This window comes from Aethalodelphis obliquidens, unplaced genomic scaffold, assembly GCF_003676395.1.
Source record: "Aethalodelphis obliquidens isolate GAN/ISIS:26980383/991018 unplaced genomic scaffold, ASM367639v1 scaffold2, whole genome shotgun sequence".
Lineage (NCBI taxonomy): Eukaryota > Metazoa > Chordata > Mammalia > Artiodactyla > Delphinidae > Aethalodelphis > Aethalodelphis obliquidens.
Window position 1 is genome coordinate 60,437,955 of NW_020837946.1, and position 20,274 is coordinate 60,458,228.

Consider the following 20,274-nt stretch of genomic DNA (forward strand, 5'->3'; position numbering starts at 1 on the left):
AATAGTTTACTGAAAAGAAAGTAAGTTCCTAGTTATATAGAAACCAATCTAAAGAAATATGTATTTAATTAAAAGTCTGTGTTTTTGGAATAGTCACATTCACTGAACCCTTAAAATTATGTTTAAATGTTTATATATGCTTCAGTAAAAAGTGGGTTTGCTCATCTAACAAAATGCACAAGTATAGTATAATGAATTACATCTTAAACATAGGTACAAAACTGATCATCCTTATTTTTCAATGCCAAATTCTATTGGAAACCAATAAAAAGATTAGAAGAAAAAAAATCATAGCTAGAATGTTTGTTTCCTGAGATACAGTGGTTAATTCTTGCTCAAATTTCAAAAGACCATAAAAACATAATAAAAGGTTTCTAATTTTGTGATTAAATCTCTCAGAAACAATGCTAAAACCAGACTGCCTTCATATAATTCACATCATGATACCACTGTGCTAGGGGCTGCATGTATAACTCATAGCTAAACAAGACTTGTATCTGAAGTAAAAGAATATTAATGTCCCCTAATTTCCCTTAGGTTACATTTTTCCTCATCTTTTTGTCCACCACTCACTGTGAGGCTTCCCCTAGGCGTCTAAGTTCCAACTGATACAGGACAGTGGTTTGTCTACTACATTGTAAGCACAAATATGTTTATTAAATTATTTAGTATAAATTACTAAATATTTAGTAGTATAAATTTACTACTAAATATTTAGTAGTATAAATTTAATAAATTTATACTACTACAATGTTTTCATATTAAAGATTTCCAAAGAAGAAATTTTGAATTCTTTAAATTACAAAGTTAACTTCAGGCTTAGGAAAATAATTTTTCTAAGTATACATACAGGAAAGATTTGAGAAAAATAGTAATATTCCTATCAATTTAATTATTTGTGATAAATTATAAAATTCTTTTCCAGTTAATGTTTTTTCCCCTTTCTGGTGACTTCAAATATCTATGATTCCACTTAATATGTTCATCACCAGTATCTTAATTGGTTAAGACTACATTAAAAGAAAAATACGTTACCTCAAATCCTTTATGAAAACAGGTTAAATAGTAATTGTACATACATAAATACACTAAACTAGCCAATTCTCAAATAAAAGTTTCAGAAATAAAAAATAAGTTACACGGGTGATGCAACCAAATTATCACTGTTTCTCAGCCAGAAGCAAGATAAATCGCCATAACTTCAAATTTGTAATTAGATAAAAATCTCCATCCCAGAACTATATTCTTTCAACCAAAGATAGTTTTCAAGCCAGCTGATAAGAGACTAATTAAGGACTCAATGTTATTATCTGGCCCACCAAATTCATCTTTCAATAATAAATAATCTATACCACAGAAGGGACAAACCTGGAAAAAGAAAATTACTATCACTGAAAAAGGAGGAATGTTAACAGGAAAAAAGGGAAAGGTAGTACTAAAATATGGTACTACCATATTTTAACCCAGTTAGTCTAGAAAAATCAAAGAATACAGTAATTGCACAATAAGGCAATGTCACTATATTCCCAGACTCCAATAAATGATCCCCCCAAATGAATACAAGCATGCATTCAGGGAGGTTAAAAAAAAACTAAATAACTCATAGTCTCTAAAATCTCAGAAAGGGCTTAATTCTAGAGTTCATTTTTAAAGATGGTTTAAGAGTACAATCAGCTTTAGAAATAACATAAGCTATTATTAATTAGCTTTTGCCAAATATCTGAGATATGATTTGCATAGTAAGAACAGTGATTCAATCAGATTACCTTTACTCCACAGTTCTGTATATAAAATAGCCTAAAACAAGGCTTTAAAAATGGTACAAAAGATTTAATATTAACATATATGAGTTAATCATGTGAATGTTTTTAAACTTCTTAGAAGTTTAGAGCAAAGATACCTATTTCTTTCTTAGAAAACCAAGGAAGAAATGTAAACTAAAAGACAGATCTACACCATGGCATTCACTGATCATGCAAGTAATACTGAAAGGCTGTGACTCTGATTCTTTAGGACAGAAAGACCACCAAGAACCATGAAGGCCTTTCCTGCTAGCTTAGATCTTGGCCTCCCAAGGATATAAAATTAACACTACTGCCATTTAGCCTGTGAAGGAACAACCAGAAATTTTAAAACCACAAAGGACCTGGGAATGCACCTAGATTTAGAAACCAGAGTTAAGTCTGAGTCAACCACTCAGAACTATACCGAAGTCTCAGAGATGAACAATGATGGTGCCCAGCTCATTTTTTTCTTTTTTTTTTTTTTGCGGTACGCGGGCCTCTCACTGTTGTGGCCTCTCCCATTGTGGAGCACAGGCTCCGGACGCGCAGGCTCAGCGGCCATGGCTCACGGGCCCAGCCACTCCGCAGCATGTGGGATCTTCCCGGACCAGGGCACGAACCCACGTCCCCTGCTTCGGCAGGCGGACTCCCAACCACTGCGCCACCAGGGAAGCTCTCAATTACTTTTTAAGAGAAAAAAGTCTCTAGCAAGAAGGGGCTCTTGCCAGGAAGAAGAACCTAGAAAAGGTGGACAGCCAAAGAAAGTAAATGTAGGGAGTGGGAGTATTGGCAGAGCACAAATGGGAAGAGAGAGCTTCTGAGATAACCAAAAGTTGTGAGGCCCCTTGTAGCTCATCTATCTATGATACTCAGCACTCAAACACAGTCCGAGTTACACAGTAATGCCCTCTTGTGGATACAAGTGCTCCTAGGCTGGAATGTTAACATTTAAATATCTGTTTAATTTTTCATACTTACTCTTTTTGTCCTGAAAGACAAACCTGAATTCTCTGACACAGATATAGAGAACAAACGTATGGACACCGGGGGGAAAGTGGCGAGGGGGGCAGGTGGTAGTGGTGTGATGAATTGGGAGATTGGCATTGACATATATACACTAATATGTATAAAATGGATAACTAATAAGAACCTGCTGTATAAAAAAATAAATAAAATTCAATTTAAAAAACCCTTAATTCTCTGAAATATTAGTTTCTCCTTTTCATATGACCCCTTCTCCTGATAACTTTAAATATCCTCCCCTTACCTCCCCTAAATGTTTCCTTTATTCTCTTCAATGTAATTCAGAGCATCAGATAAATTTTTTTAAAGAAATTAATAAAAATAAAATTTTATAGCATTAAAATACTATAAGGAACTGTTCTTAAAATTAGGCTAAACTTGAAAAAATGACTTGATAACATGGAAATCATTCTATCTAAAAATCAGACTTACTAGTCAGAGAAATAAGTGCTAGGGATGTGATGTACAACATGATGACTAGAGTTAACACTGTTGTATGATATATAAGAAACTTTAAGAGAGCAGATCCTAAGAGTTCTCATCACAAGGAGAAATTATTTTTCTTTTCTTTTTATTGTATCTATGAGATGATGGATGTTAACCAAACCTACTGTAGTAATCATTTCCCTATATATATAAATTAAACCATCATGCTGTACACTTTAAACTTACACAGTGATGTATGTCAATTATTTCTCAATAAAACTGGAAAAATCAGATTTAAAATATTCAAAAGTTACAAGAGAGGGAAATAAATGAAGCAATACTTGACTACTGAGCTTCTTTTGTTTATTCCTAATAAAAAAATTGATTATCACACCAATCGATGTACTGTGTCCTACTGATACAGACTCAGGCTACAGAGTAATGGACAAAACCTATTTTCATCTCTTTACAAGATGGTTAAAACAGTAGTTATACATACAAAAAGAGATTCACTTTATTTATTTTTTGACCATCAGTGTTTACTAACTCCACATTTGATAAAACATGTCTTGAAAGTTGTGCCTAAAATTAACTTTCTGAAGACTGGCCACTTAAATTTTGTTAAAAAAAAAAAAAATCAAGCCATACTTCTTTTGTGAAATATTCAAATGTCAATTTCCACTATGCATTTTCCTGAAATTTAAATAAGATTTTGTTGTTACTGCTTTTAAAGCAGATGGCTTTTATTTGGTCTTACCAGGTGGATAGACACATGACCTAATACTAATTGAACAAACATTTAAGTGTCTAGTCTGTGCTGGACACCAGGGATAAAAATGTAATATACTGTTCCTGCTCTCAAGGATCTCTGACAAAAAACAATCAAATGATCAAATAAATAAGAATCTACCAGCAAAGAGAAGCTAAGAGAGGTTTTATTAGCTGTCTCTTTTTTAAAAAATGAATTCTTTTCAGCAGAATTTTTTTAAAAAAGGGAAAAAGTCCATTTTAGGTAAAACCAGACTGATGCTTTTAATAAATCCTCTTGAATATTTTAGTGGTGTTTTTATACTTACTTCTACAATTTAAAAATATTTAATAAATACATTTGTAGTGAAAAGAAAAACAAGTATCCATCCTGGGTCGTGATATAAAATGTATTTTTATTGTTACTGTCAAGAAAGTTTGATAGCCACTGCTTTCACCTGTATCCTGTATTCTCCAGGCCTTATTTTAAATAAATACAGGAAAGATCTTTAGACATTTGTGAGAAAACAGAAGGTGGAAAACTGCACAACTCATTTAATGAGGGTACTATAACCATTATAATAAAACCAGACAAAATACAGTAAAAGGAAAAAAACTATAGGTCTGACTCTCTTATGAGTATAGATGAAGAACTCCTAAATAAAATATTAGCAATATATAAGAAAAATATTCTCATAACTAAAATGGGTTTATTCCAGAATGTAAGCATGCTTTGAAAACCTACCAATATAAATTATCATATTAATACATCAAAAGGGAAAAAAAAAGCATATGATCATCTCAAAATACTAGGAGACCTATGAGTTTGTCGTACATATTTTGGTGATTTTAAAGGATGTCAAAATTCTTTCTGAATGTGGGCTGGACTTAGTGACTCTCTTTCCATAGACAGAATGTGGCAGAAGCAATGTCCTCTGACTTCCAAGGGTAAGGATAAAAGGATAGCTTCCTTCCGGCTCTCTTTGTCTTTGGATTGCTCACATTGGGAGAAGCCAGCTGACATGCTGCAAGGATACTCAAGTAGTTAGTTCTATGGAATGGCCCACGTGGATAGGAATTCAGGCCTCCCACTAACAACCAACACCAACCTGCTGGCCACGGGACTGAGCAAATCACATGGCTGGTAAAGCAAATCCTCAAGCCCCAATCAAGCCTTCAGACGACTACAGCTCTTGACTGACATCTTGACTTCAACCCCATGAGAGACCCTGAGCCAGAACCACTGAGCTAAGCTATTGCCAAATTCCTGATTGGCAGAAACTGTGAGAGATAATAAACGTTTATTATTGTTTAAAAAAAATATCAAACCGATACAAAAATAGAAAACTTGAATGGACTATAACCATTAGAAAAACTTGAAATGGTGAGTAACTCCTGCTCTCCACTATCCTCTGGGGAAAAAAAGCATAATCTGAGGCTGTTTTACAGTTGAATTCCACCAAGTATTTAAGGAACAGGTAATATCTATCTTTTACAGCTGTTCTACAAAATAGCAAAAGAGAAAGCTATCCAATTTATTTTAAAACCATAACCATGGTGGCCACTGAACATGAACAGCACAAGAAAATTATAGGCAAATTTCATTTATGAGCACATACACAAAAACCCTAAATAAAATATTATATAATCTATTCTTTAAATACATGGAAAAATTCATCTGCCACACCTGGATATGACTATTAGTAACTAAAGTGAAAAAAATTAAGTATGTTTTTTGCTTTTCTAACAGGAAATGCATTCAGGGTAACCAAATAGCCCTAGTTACTGAGGGAAACCTCCCCTTTACAGAAGAATTTCAGTCAATAAATGTAGAAGGAATGATGGAATTATAAAAATAATTAAATAACTGATTTGGAAAAGATTCATCAGTAAGTATTAAAACTACTTGGTAAACAGTTGACAGAGAAATGAATATTTCCATGGTACCAAAGTATCACCTCCAGATATTACTTGCTAGTCCAAAGGGAAAAAAAGTAACTACAATGGAGAAGCCTGGCTGTCAGAATTGTAACCCAGCGATCAATCTTGACATCACTGATAACAACCCAGACATATGTGCTACTGATGTGATACAATATGAAGTACACAGAATCATCTATGAGATCTTCTTGCCAAAGAGGTTCAACCTGAAGCTAATCAAGCTTTTAAAATCTAATTTCCAGTTTAGAGAAAATATAAAGGATAGAGGAACAAAAGCTTAAATGTGAGAAAACCCTCAGAAAAACCCAAGAGGCAAGACATTCTAGAGACCAATTGGCCCACTCTCCTCAACCAGTCGATGACATGGGGCAAAAAGGAGTATGTGTGTGGAGGATCTTCTAGATTTAGAAAGACTAAAAACATACAACTAAATGCAACATATAGTGCAGGAAGGTTTTCAGGGGAAGCTTAAGAAACTAATTTTTTTTGAGGGGAAGAAAAATTTTGTGAAGCTATGGCTATTTTGAAAAAGATGAAAAAAGAAGGGGCCATTTTCTATAAAAGAAATTAGAATATACTAATATAAAGCCACAGTAATTAAAACTGTGTGTTAATAGTATAGAATCAGACAAATGGGTCAACAGTGAACATACAGAGCCCAAAAATGCCCATGAATATATGAGAACTGACTGAATGACAAAGTTGGCATCAGAATATCAGTGCGGGAAAGATGGACTATGTTTTAACAAATGGTATTGAGAAAATTAGTTAACTATATGGAGAAAAATTAGGCTGGATCCCTACCTCATATTATATTCAAAAATATAACACAAATATCTAAAGGTGAAGGATAAAATAATAGAGAAAATGTAGGAGAATATATTTGTATCCTCAAAGTAGGAAAGGATTTCTTTTCAAAGAAAACCAAAAAAAAAAAAAAAAAAAAAGGTTATAAATGGTAGATCTGACCATTATCAAAATAAAGGATGTGAACACATCAAAATGAAGGATTCTGTTCAACAGAAGATACTATGATGGACGCAACCTAAATGTCCATTGACAAAGGAATGGATAAAGAAGATGTGGTACATACATACAACAGAATATTACTTAGCCATAAAAAAAGAACAAAATAATGTCATTTGCAGCAACATGGATGGACCTAGACAGTGTCATACTGAATGAAGTCAGACAAAGACAAATATCATATGATATTGCTTATATGTAGAATCTAAAAAAAAATGGTACAAATAAACTTATTTACAAAACAGAAATAGAGTCACAGATGTAGAAAACAAACTTATGGTTACTGGGGCCAGGGGGTAGGGGGGGAGAAAAGGGGAGGGATAAGTTGGGAGATTGGGATTGACACATACACACTACTGTATATAAAATAGATAACTAATATGGGCCTACTCTATAGCACAGGGAACTCTTCTCAATACTCTGTAATGACCTATATGGAAAAAGAATCTATAAAAGAGTGGATATATATATATGCATAACTGATCCACTTTGCTGTACAGCAGAAACTAACACAACATTTTAAATCAACTATACGCCAACAAAAATTAACAAAAAAAATACTATGAACAGTTAGTAGATGATAGACTAGGAGAAGGTATCTTTTAGAAGACTAAAACAGACAAAGAAGTCCTCCCTTAAGTACAAGCAACTCCTACAGCAAGGTAAAGAACCCTAATAGTAAAGGGGCAAAGGACATGAACATGCAATTCGTAGAAGGGAAAATCTGAATGGTAAATAGTTATATGAAAAAATGGGTCAATCTCACTGTAAACAGATAAATGTATATTATGACATTTTGACATACTACTTTACACTCATCAAGTAGACAAAAACTAAAAAGTTGGATAATATCAAGTTATGTGGATATAGTGAAACAGTTACTTTCTCATACACTGGTAGCAGGAGCATAAACTTACAGTCATTCTTGAGAGTGGTATGTAGAACCTAATAAATGTAAGTCAGCCTACACACAATAAAATAGCAAGTCAATTCCTCAGCATACATTCCAGAGAAACTCTTCCACAGTCCTTTCAAGGGAAAAGAATATGTTCTTTGCAGTGTTGCTTGGAATAGCAAAGCAAAGAGACAGAAGCAATCTAAGTGCCTATCACTGGGGAACAGATAAGTAAAATATAGTATATAACAGAATATTGTGTACCAGTCAGAAGTGAATAACTAGATCTATATGTAACAACATGGGTAAATCTCAAATACAATGCTGCTTGAAAAAAAGGAAAAAACAGAGTGAGACATATAGTACAATGCCATTTATGTATATAAAACATATATACTTAGATATATGAAATCTTAAAAAATGTCAACACATGTTGGACAGATCAAAAGGACGTATGTTAAAAATCCAAGAATGGGTACTTAATGCAAGACTGGAAAGGACAATGGAATTGGAGATGGGAAATGAGGGTGAAACACACACACACACCACACACACCACCACACACACATACACGAACATACAACTAAAGAACAGTCTTTCAAGAACAGGTGATGGAAGTGGGCCATAAACTGAGAAATCTGAGCAAGAGAATTTAGTGAAACTGAAGTCCTAAAAAGAACAGAAAAGGGAAAAAAAAAATCCTATAGGAAAAAAACAAAGCTAAAGGCTCATAAAAAAATGATCACTTAAAGACTATATAGCTGGGCTTCCCTGGTGGTGCAGTGGTTAAGAATCTGCCTGCCAATGCAGGGGACACGGGTTTGATCCCTGGCCCAGTAAGATCCCACATGCCATGGAGCAACTAAGCCCATGTGCCACAACTACTGAGCCTGTACTCTAGAGCCCGCGTGCCACAACTACTGAAGCCCGCGCGCCTAGAGCCCGTGCTCTGCAACAAGAGAAGCCACCGCAATGAGAAGCCCATGCACTGCAACAAAGAGTAGCCCCCGCTTGCCACAACCAGAGAAAAGCCCGCGCGCAGCAACGAAGACCCAATGCAGCCAAAAATAAAATAAAATAAATAAATTTATTTTTTAAAAAAGGACTATATAGCTAACAAGCAACTTGGTTTAGTTACTAGGGTATTTTTTTAACAAGATAAAAGTATTCTAATTCATTTACTTTTAAAATTGCAATACGCCACGGAAGCTTATAAAGACATAAAAATTAAAGTACTTTAGTCTTCACATTTTACCAATAAGGAAAAGGCAAATAAGCTGAAAGTAATAACAATGAAGCCGACCATGAAAGTAACCAGCTTTTTCATCTTGAAACCTTTTAGAAATTGTTGCTCTAAGACAGTTATATTGCAGTTTACAATAGGCATACAGCAGATACTACTTCTGGTATTTGTCCCCTGGACTAGATGGAATTAGCCCACAAACTAACCCTGAAATTTTAGGTCCTTAAATGACAAAGCCCATGTCAAACTAAAATACTATGTAACAGCACCCAGCTCAGAATTATTTTAAGTAAGCATTTAATGCTTTCTTATATGTAACCAGATTGTCCTCAATACCTCTATTATTTCAGCTTTTTGGTCTAGTATTGCTTTAAAGTGAACAGCCCAGAAAAAGAACAAGAATAAGTGAAACTGCTGCCATAATAAGCTACAAATATTATTTCCCTTATTAGCATTGAGAGCAGAAGGCTGTAAGCTTCTCCTTCCACTCCTATACCTTTGAATACTGATATACTTTTAGAACTTTGATTCACTATACCTCTCTTCAACCTATAGAAAGGATTATAGAGTTAAGATCAGTAATCACAGTCATTTTTGGGCTTAATATAGTATGGCACAGATAACTTGTTCAACAAATGTTTGTTGAAATAAATTACTGATTTAACAAGAAAAGTCAATTGGTTTATGTTAATAAATATAGCCTTGCAGCTCTTCTGAACAAACCAAATAACCATATATTAGCACATCTGAAAAAAGTCAATTCCAAATGAATTATAAGATTAATGATTTTTAAGAGGCACAAATAAGAAAAATATACAAAATACATTAAATCAACTCATCTCACGTATGTCTGGGCTGAATAAGATATATGCCTATCTCTTATAAATGGATATATTCTTATCCTTACCAATGGGGGATTCTGGAGTTAGCCCCATGCTTTGAAGCAATGCTTCAGCTTCTCTTCTTTTTTTTTCAAGATCTGATTCTTCTTGCACAGGAGCAGCTGCTTCCTTCTTCTGATCAGTCTAAATTTTTTAAGTTAAAAATTTAAATTTACATATGGTATGAAACATTTCTGTTTGCAAAAAATATAAATTTTTTAAATAACATGCTAATACTGTATACTTCTGGAGGTAGACTTAGTTTTGAATACACATTATAGTCATTAAATGAAAATCATTCTCAATAAAGTTTTAGTAAGAATCTACAAATGATATGTATTAAATTGATCCTTAAAAAAATTTTATTTAATTTATTTAATTTATTTATTTTTGGCTGCACTGGGTCTTTGTTGTGGTGCGCAGGCTTCTCATTGCAGTGGCTAGTCTTGTAGCAGAGTATGGGCTCTAGGCACGCGGGCTTCAGTGGTTGTGGTACGTGGGCTCAGTAGTTGTGGCTTGCAGGCTCAGTAGTTGTGGTGCACGGGCTTAGTTGCTCCGTGGCATGTGGGATCTTCCCGGACCAGGGCTCGAACCCGTGTCCCCTGCATTAGCAGGCAGATTCTTAACCACTGCACCACCAGGGAAGCCCTAAATTGATCCATTTTTATATGTAATCAAGGAGTTCTCACAAAAATTTTCTGAACAGATAAATTCAAAAAGCATAGTCAATTTCTATTTATTTACAACATGAAATTGCTATCCATGGTCAGGAATTGTGGAAATCTCACAAATACATAAATACCACAACACTATGAAGAAAAAAAAAAGACTGAATCATTTAAGAGATAAAAAATTTTAAATAAATGAACAATCTGATTCGTTGAAAAAGTACAAGTACCTCAAACTTCTTTATGAAGTCTTCAGTGTCTTTATTCAACTTTATGTAAAGGATGTTTGTCAAAAATTCATCTGGAGACAGGTTTTGTTTTTATTTTATAAACTACAGGTCTTATTTTTATGATGATAAACACACGGTTTGGTTTGGTAAAATTAAAATTTACTCTTGCATAGCACAAAACATTTTTTGTCATTGAAATTTTTGCCAACATTTATTTCAGCCATTTATAGTTTTAGCAAAATCTTCCAGTTAAACTAGATAAGCCTCAACACTCTCAGATCATCCAAAACATCTCAAGTGAAATTTAAGCCTTCAAGGAAAAAGTTTTATATATACACCTCAAAAGTCTTTTTCAGCTAGACAACTATTACTCATACAATCGTCTGCAGTAAATTTTGTTAGTCATAATATTCTGATACCATTTTAACTTAAAGAAGTCATCAGAAAATTTCATCAAAATAGCCAAACAGACTATATTATCAAGTAGACACTTTACCTGTATATAACAATATATTAGTAGACTCACTGTTTAATAGTATTATAATTGTAATGTCTCTGGTAATGTTTGATAACCTTTAAATCAGCTATAAAGCATGTAATAGATATCCCTTAGGGCCACCTATGGCCATCTTTAGAAAACAAAACCAAATTTGCACTCAGCCCTGAAGGGTTTAAGGCTACACATACTAGTTTGGAATGGCTCTGCCAGTCTGACTCATGCTTCTATCTGTTGGCTTTTCATCAAATGGAGAACTTTAAGGTCCAACTCTCTTATAATAATGGATCACAAAAAGGTTCAGAATAAACTAGAAAATTCTTCAAGTACAGGCCTTCACAGTATCATAGCAATGCTGTACATAAATTGCACCTTCGGTTTTTCTTTTTCCCTAAGAGATTCCTGGAAGTCTTGGCTATTGTTTAGGCTATCACAGAGAAAAACTTCGTACTGTCACACTGAGAACCAACTATCTTAACACTGGCCATTTAAAACATCTATGATAAAAGTATACAAATCTGCCTAAACAGTTTCCATAGAGATAAATGTACATTTCAATACAGGAGAAAGTAAAATATCTCCAGCTCAGGGTCAATGTATATTTGCCATACATGATGAAATGATGATGCCAAAAATCAGAAGATGTAAGTACCTAGTCCACCTTTACAATAGTATCAAACCCACTACTTGGTAAAGATATTTCAATGACTAACTCATAATAAAGGAGATACGATCAGTTAAATAATCCCCTAATCAATTAATAATCTATTCTATATTTCTCTTTGCCATTATTTATTCCAACAACTAGCAGTTCCGACGAGTAAAATATTCAGGTAAGTTCAAAGTCCAAACTAAGTTATGATGTATATGCCATGTTTTATGAGCTATTACAAGGCAGATGCCCCTTACTTTATATAATAAACATATCCCTAGAAGACTAAATATGCATATTGAACTTTTCACCTAAAGTGCTATATTTGCAGTCACAACTGCTGGAATTTTAACTATTCTAAAAGTATTACATAAAGGTATGAGTACTTAAAATCCAATTATTTTATATTATCTTTAAAAAAAATCAAACATACTTCTTTTTTTTTCCTTTCTTCTTCTTTCCTCTTCTTTTCCTCTCTTATTTGAGCCAACCGCTGCTTCTTACGTTCCAACTCTGCCTTTAATTCACTTTTGTCAGACATGTTTGCGACCTTAAGAAGCATATAATCATTTACAATCATTATTTCATTGGTAAAAGCAGCACTCTTTAAAAAAAATTAGTCTTTCAAGAAGAGAACTGTCTCGAGAGGCCATGTAGTTCAATGCTATCTAAAGAGAACATATAAACTCTACTTTTAAAATAACGGAAGCACATATATTACTAAGACCTGAAAAAAATTATCAATATAAACAAACGTGTATAAAAAATAAATACCCAGAATTGAGCATAGTAACTAGCACCAGTAAGCTCTTTAATGTTCACATGCTCAAATTCAACACAATATCTCTGGCTCTTAGAACAGAGGACACGGGCTGGCATTAAAAGCTAAGCTATATGACACAGATCAAATCTCTCAGAGTTTTGCATTCATTCCTAGAAATTTGATAAAACAGGCGGTCACACAAAAAATTTCTATAAATTCTAAAACTACCATGTAATAGTAATATTAAGAAGAAGCAAAACACAAATATTACCACCAATAACTATTAAATATACTTAAAGTAAGTACGTTTTTAGTCAAAGCCCAACAAAAAAGTCTGACCGGATAACTACATACAGCTGTCAGGTCCGCTCAACCTCCTAGAGGCCGGAGCCTCCATGATTGACGCGTTCACTTTCTTAAAACTCCAAGGAAGAGAAAGTCTCAGGAATTTTGTGCTACAACCTCCGCGTTCGGGTACTTTCAAACACACACCAGGTAAAGGAAAACGCTGTCAACGCAAGTAATAGCGACTTTTATTTATAAAATGGAGTAAGGCGAAAAGCAGTCACTTCTCCCCTGGGGTCACGGCCAAGAGGGAGCGGTGCAGAATAGGTCCGGGGGAGGAGGCCTCGAACTAGCCTCGAGGCTCCTCGGGGCACCTCCGGAGGGTCCAGAAGGGAAGGGAGTGGACTCGTCTCCCCTGGCCTCCCTGAGTCACCGCACCTGGTTCTCCCCGCCTCTCCTTCCCGGAGCCCGGCCCGGGCGGCGCTGTCAGCAGGAACTGCCAAGCCGCCCTTAGAGTCCCGACGTGAGACACAGCAGACAGAAGGGCCTAGAAGGAAGGACAGTCAACCCACCTGTTAGATGGTGGGATGGGGAAGGGTCCAACTGCCAGCAACTTTCCAGTAACGTCCCTCTCCTTTGCCCCCAAAGGCAACGGTCGCGGCCACTAGCTCCGCAGCTTTCCCCAAGCACACAAAGAGGGATGGGCGGCGGCTGCTACGGCGAGAGCTGAGGGACAAATGGCTTCACCACAACGAGGTCGCTCCCAGAAAGAAAGGGAGGGGCCCTGCTGCGGGGAACTGTAGCCCCTCTGTGACTTACCTGTGTAAAGCAGAAGCCGAGAGATGAGACAAAGAATCCGCCCAGGGTCCCGAAGTGTTTCCGCTTTGCCAAAACCTGTAAGACTAAGCCTAATAGCCTGGGGCTGGGTAAGCAAACACCCCCCCGTCGCCTTAAGGATTGACTCGACCAGGGAGAACTACAAGCCCCAGCTACAAGGAAAACCTGCGTACGGCGAGCAATGCACTCTGGGAGTTGTGGTCAACGGTAGTCGCAAAGTATGCTGGGACATGTAGTGTTCCCTAGTCTTTCGATTTTCCCACTTTGAGGCCTTCCTTCAAGATTCCAAAGAGAAGCTTCCAGCAGTTCTCCTTAATGTAGTCTTGTCCGCTGGTCATTGCTCACAATGTTGTATGTGTTATATCTTAAGATCTTTGACTCAACATTGGCCGAATGTTTAAGAAGTGTTATTTTCAAGTGGTGAACCTATGTATTACACTGAACATTTGGTGAACACTTTCTAGGATATTTATACCAGTATTAGAAAAAAAACGCCTTACAGAGGTTTAAGCAAAATCTAGAATACAAAATCTAAATTTTGAAAATGTAGTGTAACCTCATCTGTCAAAAAAATGTGAGAAATTGTCTTTAATTAGAAAGAGATTTGTAAATCTTTACTCAGTTTTCACTAGTGTTCGTGGTTGTAAACTGGCTTCATTGGGGTGTTACAGTTATGAAAATTAGCAAGCAAACCTCTGATTCCTGTATTTCCTCCCAAATTTCTTTAAATTTAAGTTTCTTTAAATATTCCATGTATACATGGAATATTTATTTGAGCCTGCAAATAAAATGATAACTGTTGCAATCAATGAATCAATAAGAATGTGTTAATCAGCATAGCAAATAATTCCTCAGTGTTTTGTTGCAGTGTGGTAGGTAGCATTTGGGTTTTATCTCAAAGAATTTTTTAAAAGAAAGCATTTTATACTATTGGAATCTAAACCAAGCAAGAAGGTTTCCACAGTTTTAGATTTTTTTAATATACAAAGAAAGCAAAAGTTATTAGAATATGAATTTACCAGAAATGTGTGGCTTGATACACATTTTTTAAAATTTTATTTAAAGAATTTAAAGCATTATTTAGCAAGAATTAAAGCTGACACCAAAGCAATGTCTTTCTTATATTCTAGAATGACATTGCCCAAGTCTAGCAGTAATCCTAGGATTCAAAATCTAAGTCCTTGGGCCTGTGTCTAGTCTTTTCCTTGTCTTGCTCTGCCTATATACAAGATAAATATCTCAGAAATAAATTTGAGAAAGGAAATCCTTTAATTCCAAGACTTTCCCCCATAACCTAAAATTTCAAAGAGGTTTATAACTATACTCCTTTTTTGTTTTCTTTCTTTTTTCCTAATATTTAGTTTTCATTTATTAATTTGAAGAATTGTTATTGATTACCTACTGTGTGCCAGGAACGGTAAGAGCTAAAATGCATATCTCTGTTCTCAAGGGGGAAGGACAGCCGGGATACTCAGTTCAACTAAGTATTATGATGGGATTAAGTAAGGAAGTGACGGAAAAACTCTGAAAAATAAAATTTTCAGGAGGAGGTGATTCCAGAGCTAAGTCTTTGATTCTGGAAGGTTAAGTAGAAGTTTGCCAAGCAAAGTAGATGCATAAGATTGCCTTAGGAAGAGGAAAGAATATGGCCAATGTTCAGAGGAGGTGTGAGATCAGGGACTACTGGAGAATCTGGAAATAATTCAGAATGGCTGTAGGCTAAGACAAAAACTGGGCAAATGAAGCCATAGGCAGGGGTGAAGTCACATATTCCAGTTTAGATTTAGTCCTGAAGATGATGTGAATCCACTGATAGATTTTAAGTAGGAGAATGGTATGATAAGTTTAGCATATTAGACAACTGACCTTTTGAAGTGTCTGAGGAAAGGCTGGTGTGCTGGTATTTTCTATGGCCCTTGGACTCATTTCCTGCCCTTCTCTGCCAAGCTCGTGCCTCTGGGGATTGACCTCATCTTCTTTGAGGTTGGGTTTAATGAAAGTGAGGCTTAGGTAAGGTTATCAGAAGGCAGATGGAAAGTGAAATTGGCACCTCTTCCCCACTCCTTCTCTCCTTTGATGTTATATCTCTAGTAGTAGCTTCATCCCTCCATGACTACAACTCCTGCCAGGTGGCCCCTCCTCTATGGCTCTGCCTTTCACTGGGCTCTGGAAACTTTATCTTCTCTCATTGTCTCTTTATTTTCTCCTCTAAGTGTTTCATCAACTCTTATTTGCTCCCTTACCTCTGCTAGCCCCTCTGCAACTGATCCTTTCATTAAAAGACCTTCATTTGAACTATTTGAGTGAACTCTGTTTCTTCCTGAGACCCTTATTGATCCTGCTTGGTTGGAAGGATGGGATATGGAGAGAACAGTCAGAGTAGAGACTAGAAGCAGGGAATGCAGTTGGAAGGCTTTTGGATGGAACCAGAAATTACATGTGTATGAGCCAATGCATTAGCAGTAGGGATGAAGCAAAATAGGTTAAAGAAATATTAACATTGTGTAAGACTTTTACAGCAATAAAGCAGAGTTGTACCCCAACTGACCTTCCCACTGAAAATAACTAAAAATGAGGATAAAACAACTTCCTTCTTGCTTCAAGAAGCTGGCAAGACAGTAAAGAATACTTAGGATAAAAGAAGGTAGGAACCTTAAGGGCATTTACCTAACCTTGTGAATTTTCACAGCCCTGTAGGGGTCAGATCATAAAAGACAAAGCCCAAGGCCCACTCTAGACTGGGATTTTAAAAAGAAACCTCCAAACACATCCTTGATCTAAGAAATCCACTCCTACTCCTGAAGGACTGCCCAACAACTTTGCCACTGAGAGGGGTGGGAATAAAGAGGCAATTCTCTGAGAATGTGCAATCACAAAAGGGCCTTCATGTGGATTTGCAGCCTGAAATGTCAGTACTTGGATGGTTCGTAAAAACACAGATGGAAAATTTTGTTTACAGTTGTCCCAGACTTGTCATGTACTCAGGTGCCTAGGAGAAGCAAACATGAATCTTTTTTATAGAAATCCATCCTTATTCCAGGCTTTGGAGAATTCTACACAGACAAATTTTAAGAAATTTGAGCTCAAAAATCACAAAACACATGAAGAAAGAAGGCACCAAAAGCAAGAGCCAACCAACTAAAACAACAGATAGCAGAATAAGACCCACAAGGACTTCAGATATTGGAATTATCAGACACAGAATATAGAATAAGTAAGGTTAACATGTTGAAAAAAATTCAAGAAGGAACTTAAAATATGAGTAAAACAGAAGATTGTTAAAAGAACCAACTGGAACTTCTAGAAATCAATAATGTAATAACTGAAATTAAAAACTCAATAGATGAGTTAAACATAGCTAAAGAGAGCACTATTGCCCTTACACAGCATTGGACACTATGCTTTGGAGAATGTGCAGGCCTTCATCCAGCCACAAAAAATCTGCATGGCTAAGGATATGGTAAGTCACACAGAATCTATATGCCCCCTTCTGGATCATACTTCTGCCACCAGGGGCCCTGAAATTCCCAGTTCAGATGGCCCCAAGCCTGCTTCCAGTTCCTCATGCAGACCTCTTCCTTAGGTCTCTCCCCCTGAGAGTAGACTGTGCCCTCAGGGGGTGGGCAGGAAATGGCTCTCATGGGACTATGGATGGAATTAGGATTTGTAAATTGGGTGTCTAAATGTGTACATTTGATGTCCCTTGCAGTGTGGAATGGAGCTGAGGAGAGAAGACAGGGGTTTGGGGTTAACAGTTAGGAGTTAGCTCTCCCTATGCCACTATATTATAGGGCAGAGCTCTAGGTATCCAAGAATTTTATACTTTTTTTTTTTTTTTTTTTTTTGGAACGCGGGCCTCTCACTGTTGTGGCCTCTCCCGTTGTGGAGCACAGGCTCCAGATGCACAGGCTCCGCGGCATGTGGGATCTTCCCAGACCTGGGCATGAATCCGTATCCCCTGCATTGGCAGGCGGATTCTCAACTACTGTGCCACCAGGGAAGCCCAATCCAAGAATTTTAAATTCAAACTTTGTCTTTGTCAAGATCAGAGGATGGAATCTATTTTATTTAATACTTTATTAGCTTGATTGCTAACTTTTAAATATATTTATATAGTATGTTGCCTTCCATTTGTACTCTTTCCGAGGGTCCTAGAGATATTAGGAACAGGTCAAGAAGAGAAAATTTGTGTATTGGAAGATAGTACTAAAGACACCATCCAGAATGCAATATGGAGAGAAAAAAAAGATAGTATGTTAGAAAGATTTAGAATCATGGCGGAGAGGAGAAGTAGGTCTAATAAGCATGTCATGAAGTTCTAGAAGGGAAGGGGAGGGAGAGTAGAGCAGAGGCAATTTCAGATGTAAAGACAATTTTCCACAACTGGTGAAAATAACCATTCCATAGATTCAAGAATTCTAATGAGTTGCAAACAGGATAAATGAAAAGAAATCCAGAACTTGACACAGCTGAATTTAACTGTAAAAAACAAAACAAAACAATAAAAAAATCAATCCTGAAAATAACCCAAATATCCACCAACTGGTGAATGGATAAAATTGTAATATATTCATACTGTGGAATACTACTCAGCAACAGAGAGGAATGAACTACTCATATACACAACGGCATGAGTGAATCTTGAAAACATCATGCTAAGTAAAAGAAGTCAGACATAAAAGACTATGTACTGATCACATTTCTATGAAATTCTAAACAAGGCAGAATCCTAGACAATGACAAAAAGCAAATCAGGGGTTGCCTGGGCTGGGATGGAGAGAGTGACTAACTGCTAAGGAGCCAAAAGGAAACTTTTGGAGTCATGGAAGTGTTCCTGTGGCTTCGTAGTATGTTTTGAAGTCAGGAAGTGTGAGACCTCCCACTTTGTTCTTTTTGAGATTGTTTTGGCTATTTGGAGTCCCTTGAAATTCCATATGAATTTTAGGATGGATATTTTTATTCCCGCAAAAAAAGGACATTGGGGTTTTGATAGGGATTGTAGTGAATCTGTATATCGCTCTGGGGAGTATTGCCTTTTTTTTTTTTTTAACTTTTAAACCTTTAGCCAGACTCATCAAGAAAAAGAGGGAGAGGGCTCAAATCAATAAAATTAGAAACGAAAAAGGAGAAGTAACAATGGACACCACAGAAATACAAAGAATCATAAGAGACTACTACAAGCCAACTATATGCCAATAAAATGGACAACCTGGAAAATATGGACAAATTCTCAGAAAGGTACAATCTCCCAAGACTGAACCAGGAAGAAATAGAAAATATGAACAGACCAACCACAAGTACTGAAATGGAAACTGTGATTTAAAAACTTCCAACAAACAAAAGTCCAGGACTAGATGGCTTCACAGAATTCTCTCAAACGTTTAGAGAAGAGTTAACACCTATCCTTCTGAAACTACTCTTCCAAAAATATCACAGAGGAAGGAACACTCCCAAACTCATTCTATGAAGCCACCATCACCCTGATACCAAAATCAGACAAAGATACCACAAAAAAAGAAAATTACAGGCCAATATCACTGATGAACACAGACACAAAAATCCTCAACAAAATACTAGCAAACCAAATCCAACAACACATTACAAGGATCATACACCATGATCAAGTGGGATTTATCCCAGGGATGCAAGGATTTTTCAATATACGCAAATCAATCAGTGTGATACACCATATTAACAAATTGAAGAATAAAAACCATGTGATCATCTCAATAGATGCAGAAAAAGATTTTGACAAAATTCAACACCATTTATGATAAAACCTCTCCAGAGAGTACTGCCATCTTAACACCAAGTCTTCCCATCTGTGACTACAGAGTATCTTTCCATTGATTTAGTTCTTCTTTAATCTCTTTAAGTAATTTTTTTTTCTTGGTTTTCAGTGTACAGGTCTTGCTATCCTCAGTTAAATTTTACCTAAGTATTTAATTCTTTTTTATGTTATTGTAAATGTATTGGCTTTTTAATTTCCTTTTTGCATTGTTCATTGCTAGTGTATAAAAATACAACTGAGTTTTGTGTGTTCATCTTGTATCCTAAAACTTTGCTGGATTCGTTTATTTGCTCTAACAGCTTTTTTGTAGATTCTTTAGGATTTTCTATATATAAGATTATGGGCCTTCCTGGTGGCGCAGTGGTTAAGAACCTGCCTGCCAATATAGGGGACACAGGTTCGAGCCCTGGTCCGGGAAGATCCCACATGCCATGGAGGAACTAAGCCTGTGCACCACAACTACTGAGCCTGCGCTCTAGAGCCTGCGAGCCACAACTACTGAGCCCACGTGCCACAACTACTGAAGCCCGCACACCTAGAGCCCATGCTCCACAACAAGAGAAGCCACCGCAACGAAGAGTAGACC

The 20,274-nt window shown here is 36.2% G+C and overlaps 1 protein-coding gene across 7 annotated transcripts in view; it reads right to left on the reverse strand.

Annotated features, from left to right (window-relative positions):
* DYNC1I2 (dynein cytoplasmic 1 intermediate chain 2) overlaps window positions 1–14,017 on the reverse strand; it is a 50,549-nt gene extending 36,532 nt beyond the window's left edge. For 4 of the 7 annotated variants that reach the window (XR_003437544.1, XR_003437545.1, XM_027128353.1 and 1 more), the window contains exons 1-3: window positions 13,633–13,799; window positions 12,446–12,562; window positions 9,993–10,110 (exon numbers count right to left, since the gene is read on the reverse strand). Coding sequence is in view for 5 of the 7 variants with exons in the window: in XM_027128353.1 (XP_026984154.1) it covers window positions 9,993–10,110; window positions 12,446–12,553 (226 nt within the window). In the remaining 2 variants the exon portion in view is untranslated. Of the gene's footprint in view, window positions 1–9,992; window positions 10,111–12,445; window positions 12,563–13,498; window positions 13,608–13,632; window positions 13,800–13,879 lie in introns of those variants that run through there. The other 3 variants (XM_027128342.1, XM_027128332.1, XM_027128362.1) reach the window with 3 other exon arrangements.
* Between the last annotated feature and the right edge of the window lie 6,257 nt (window positions 14,018–20,274).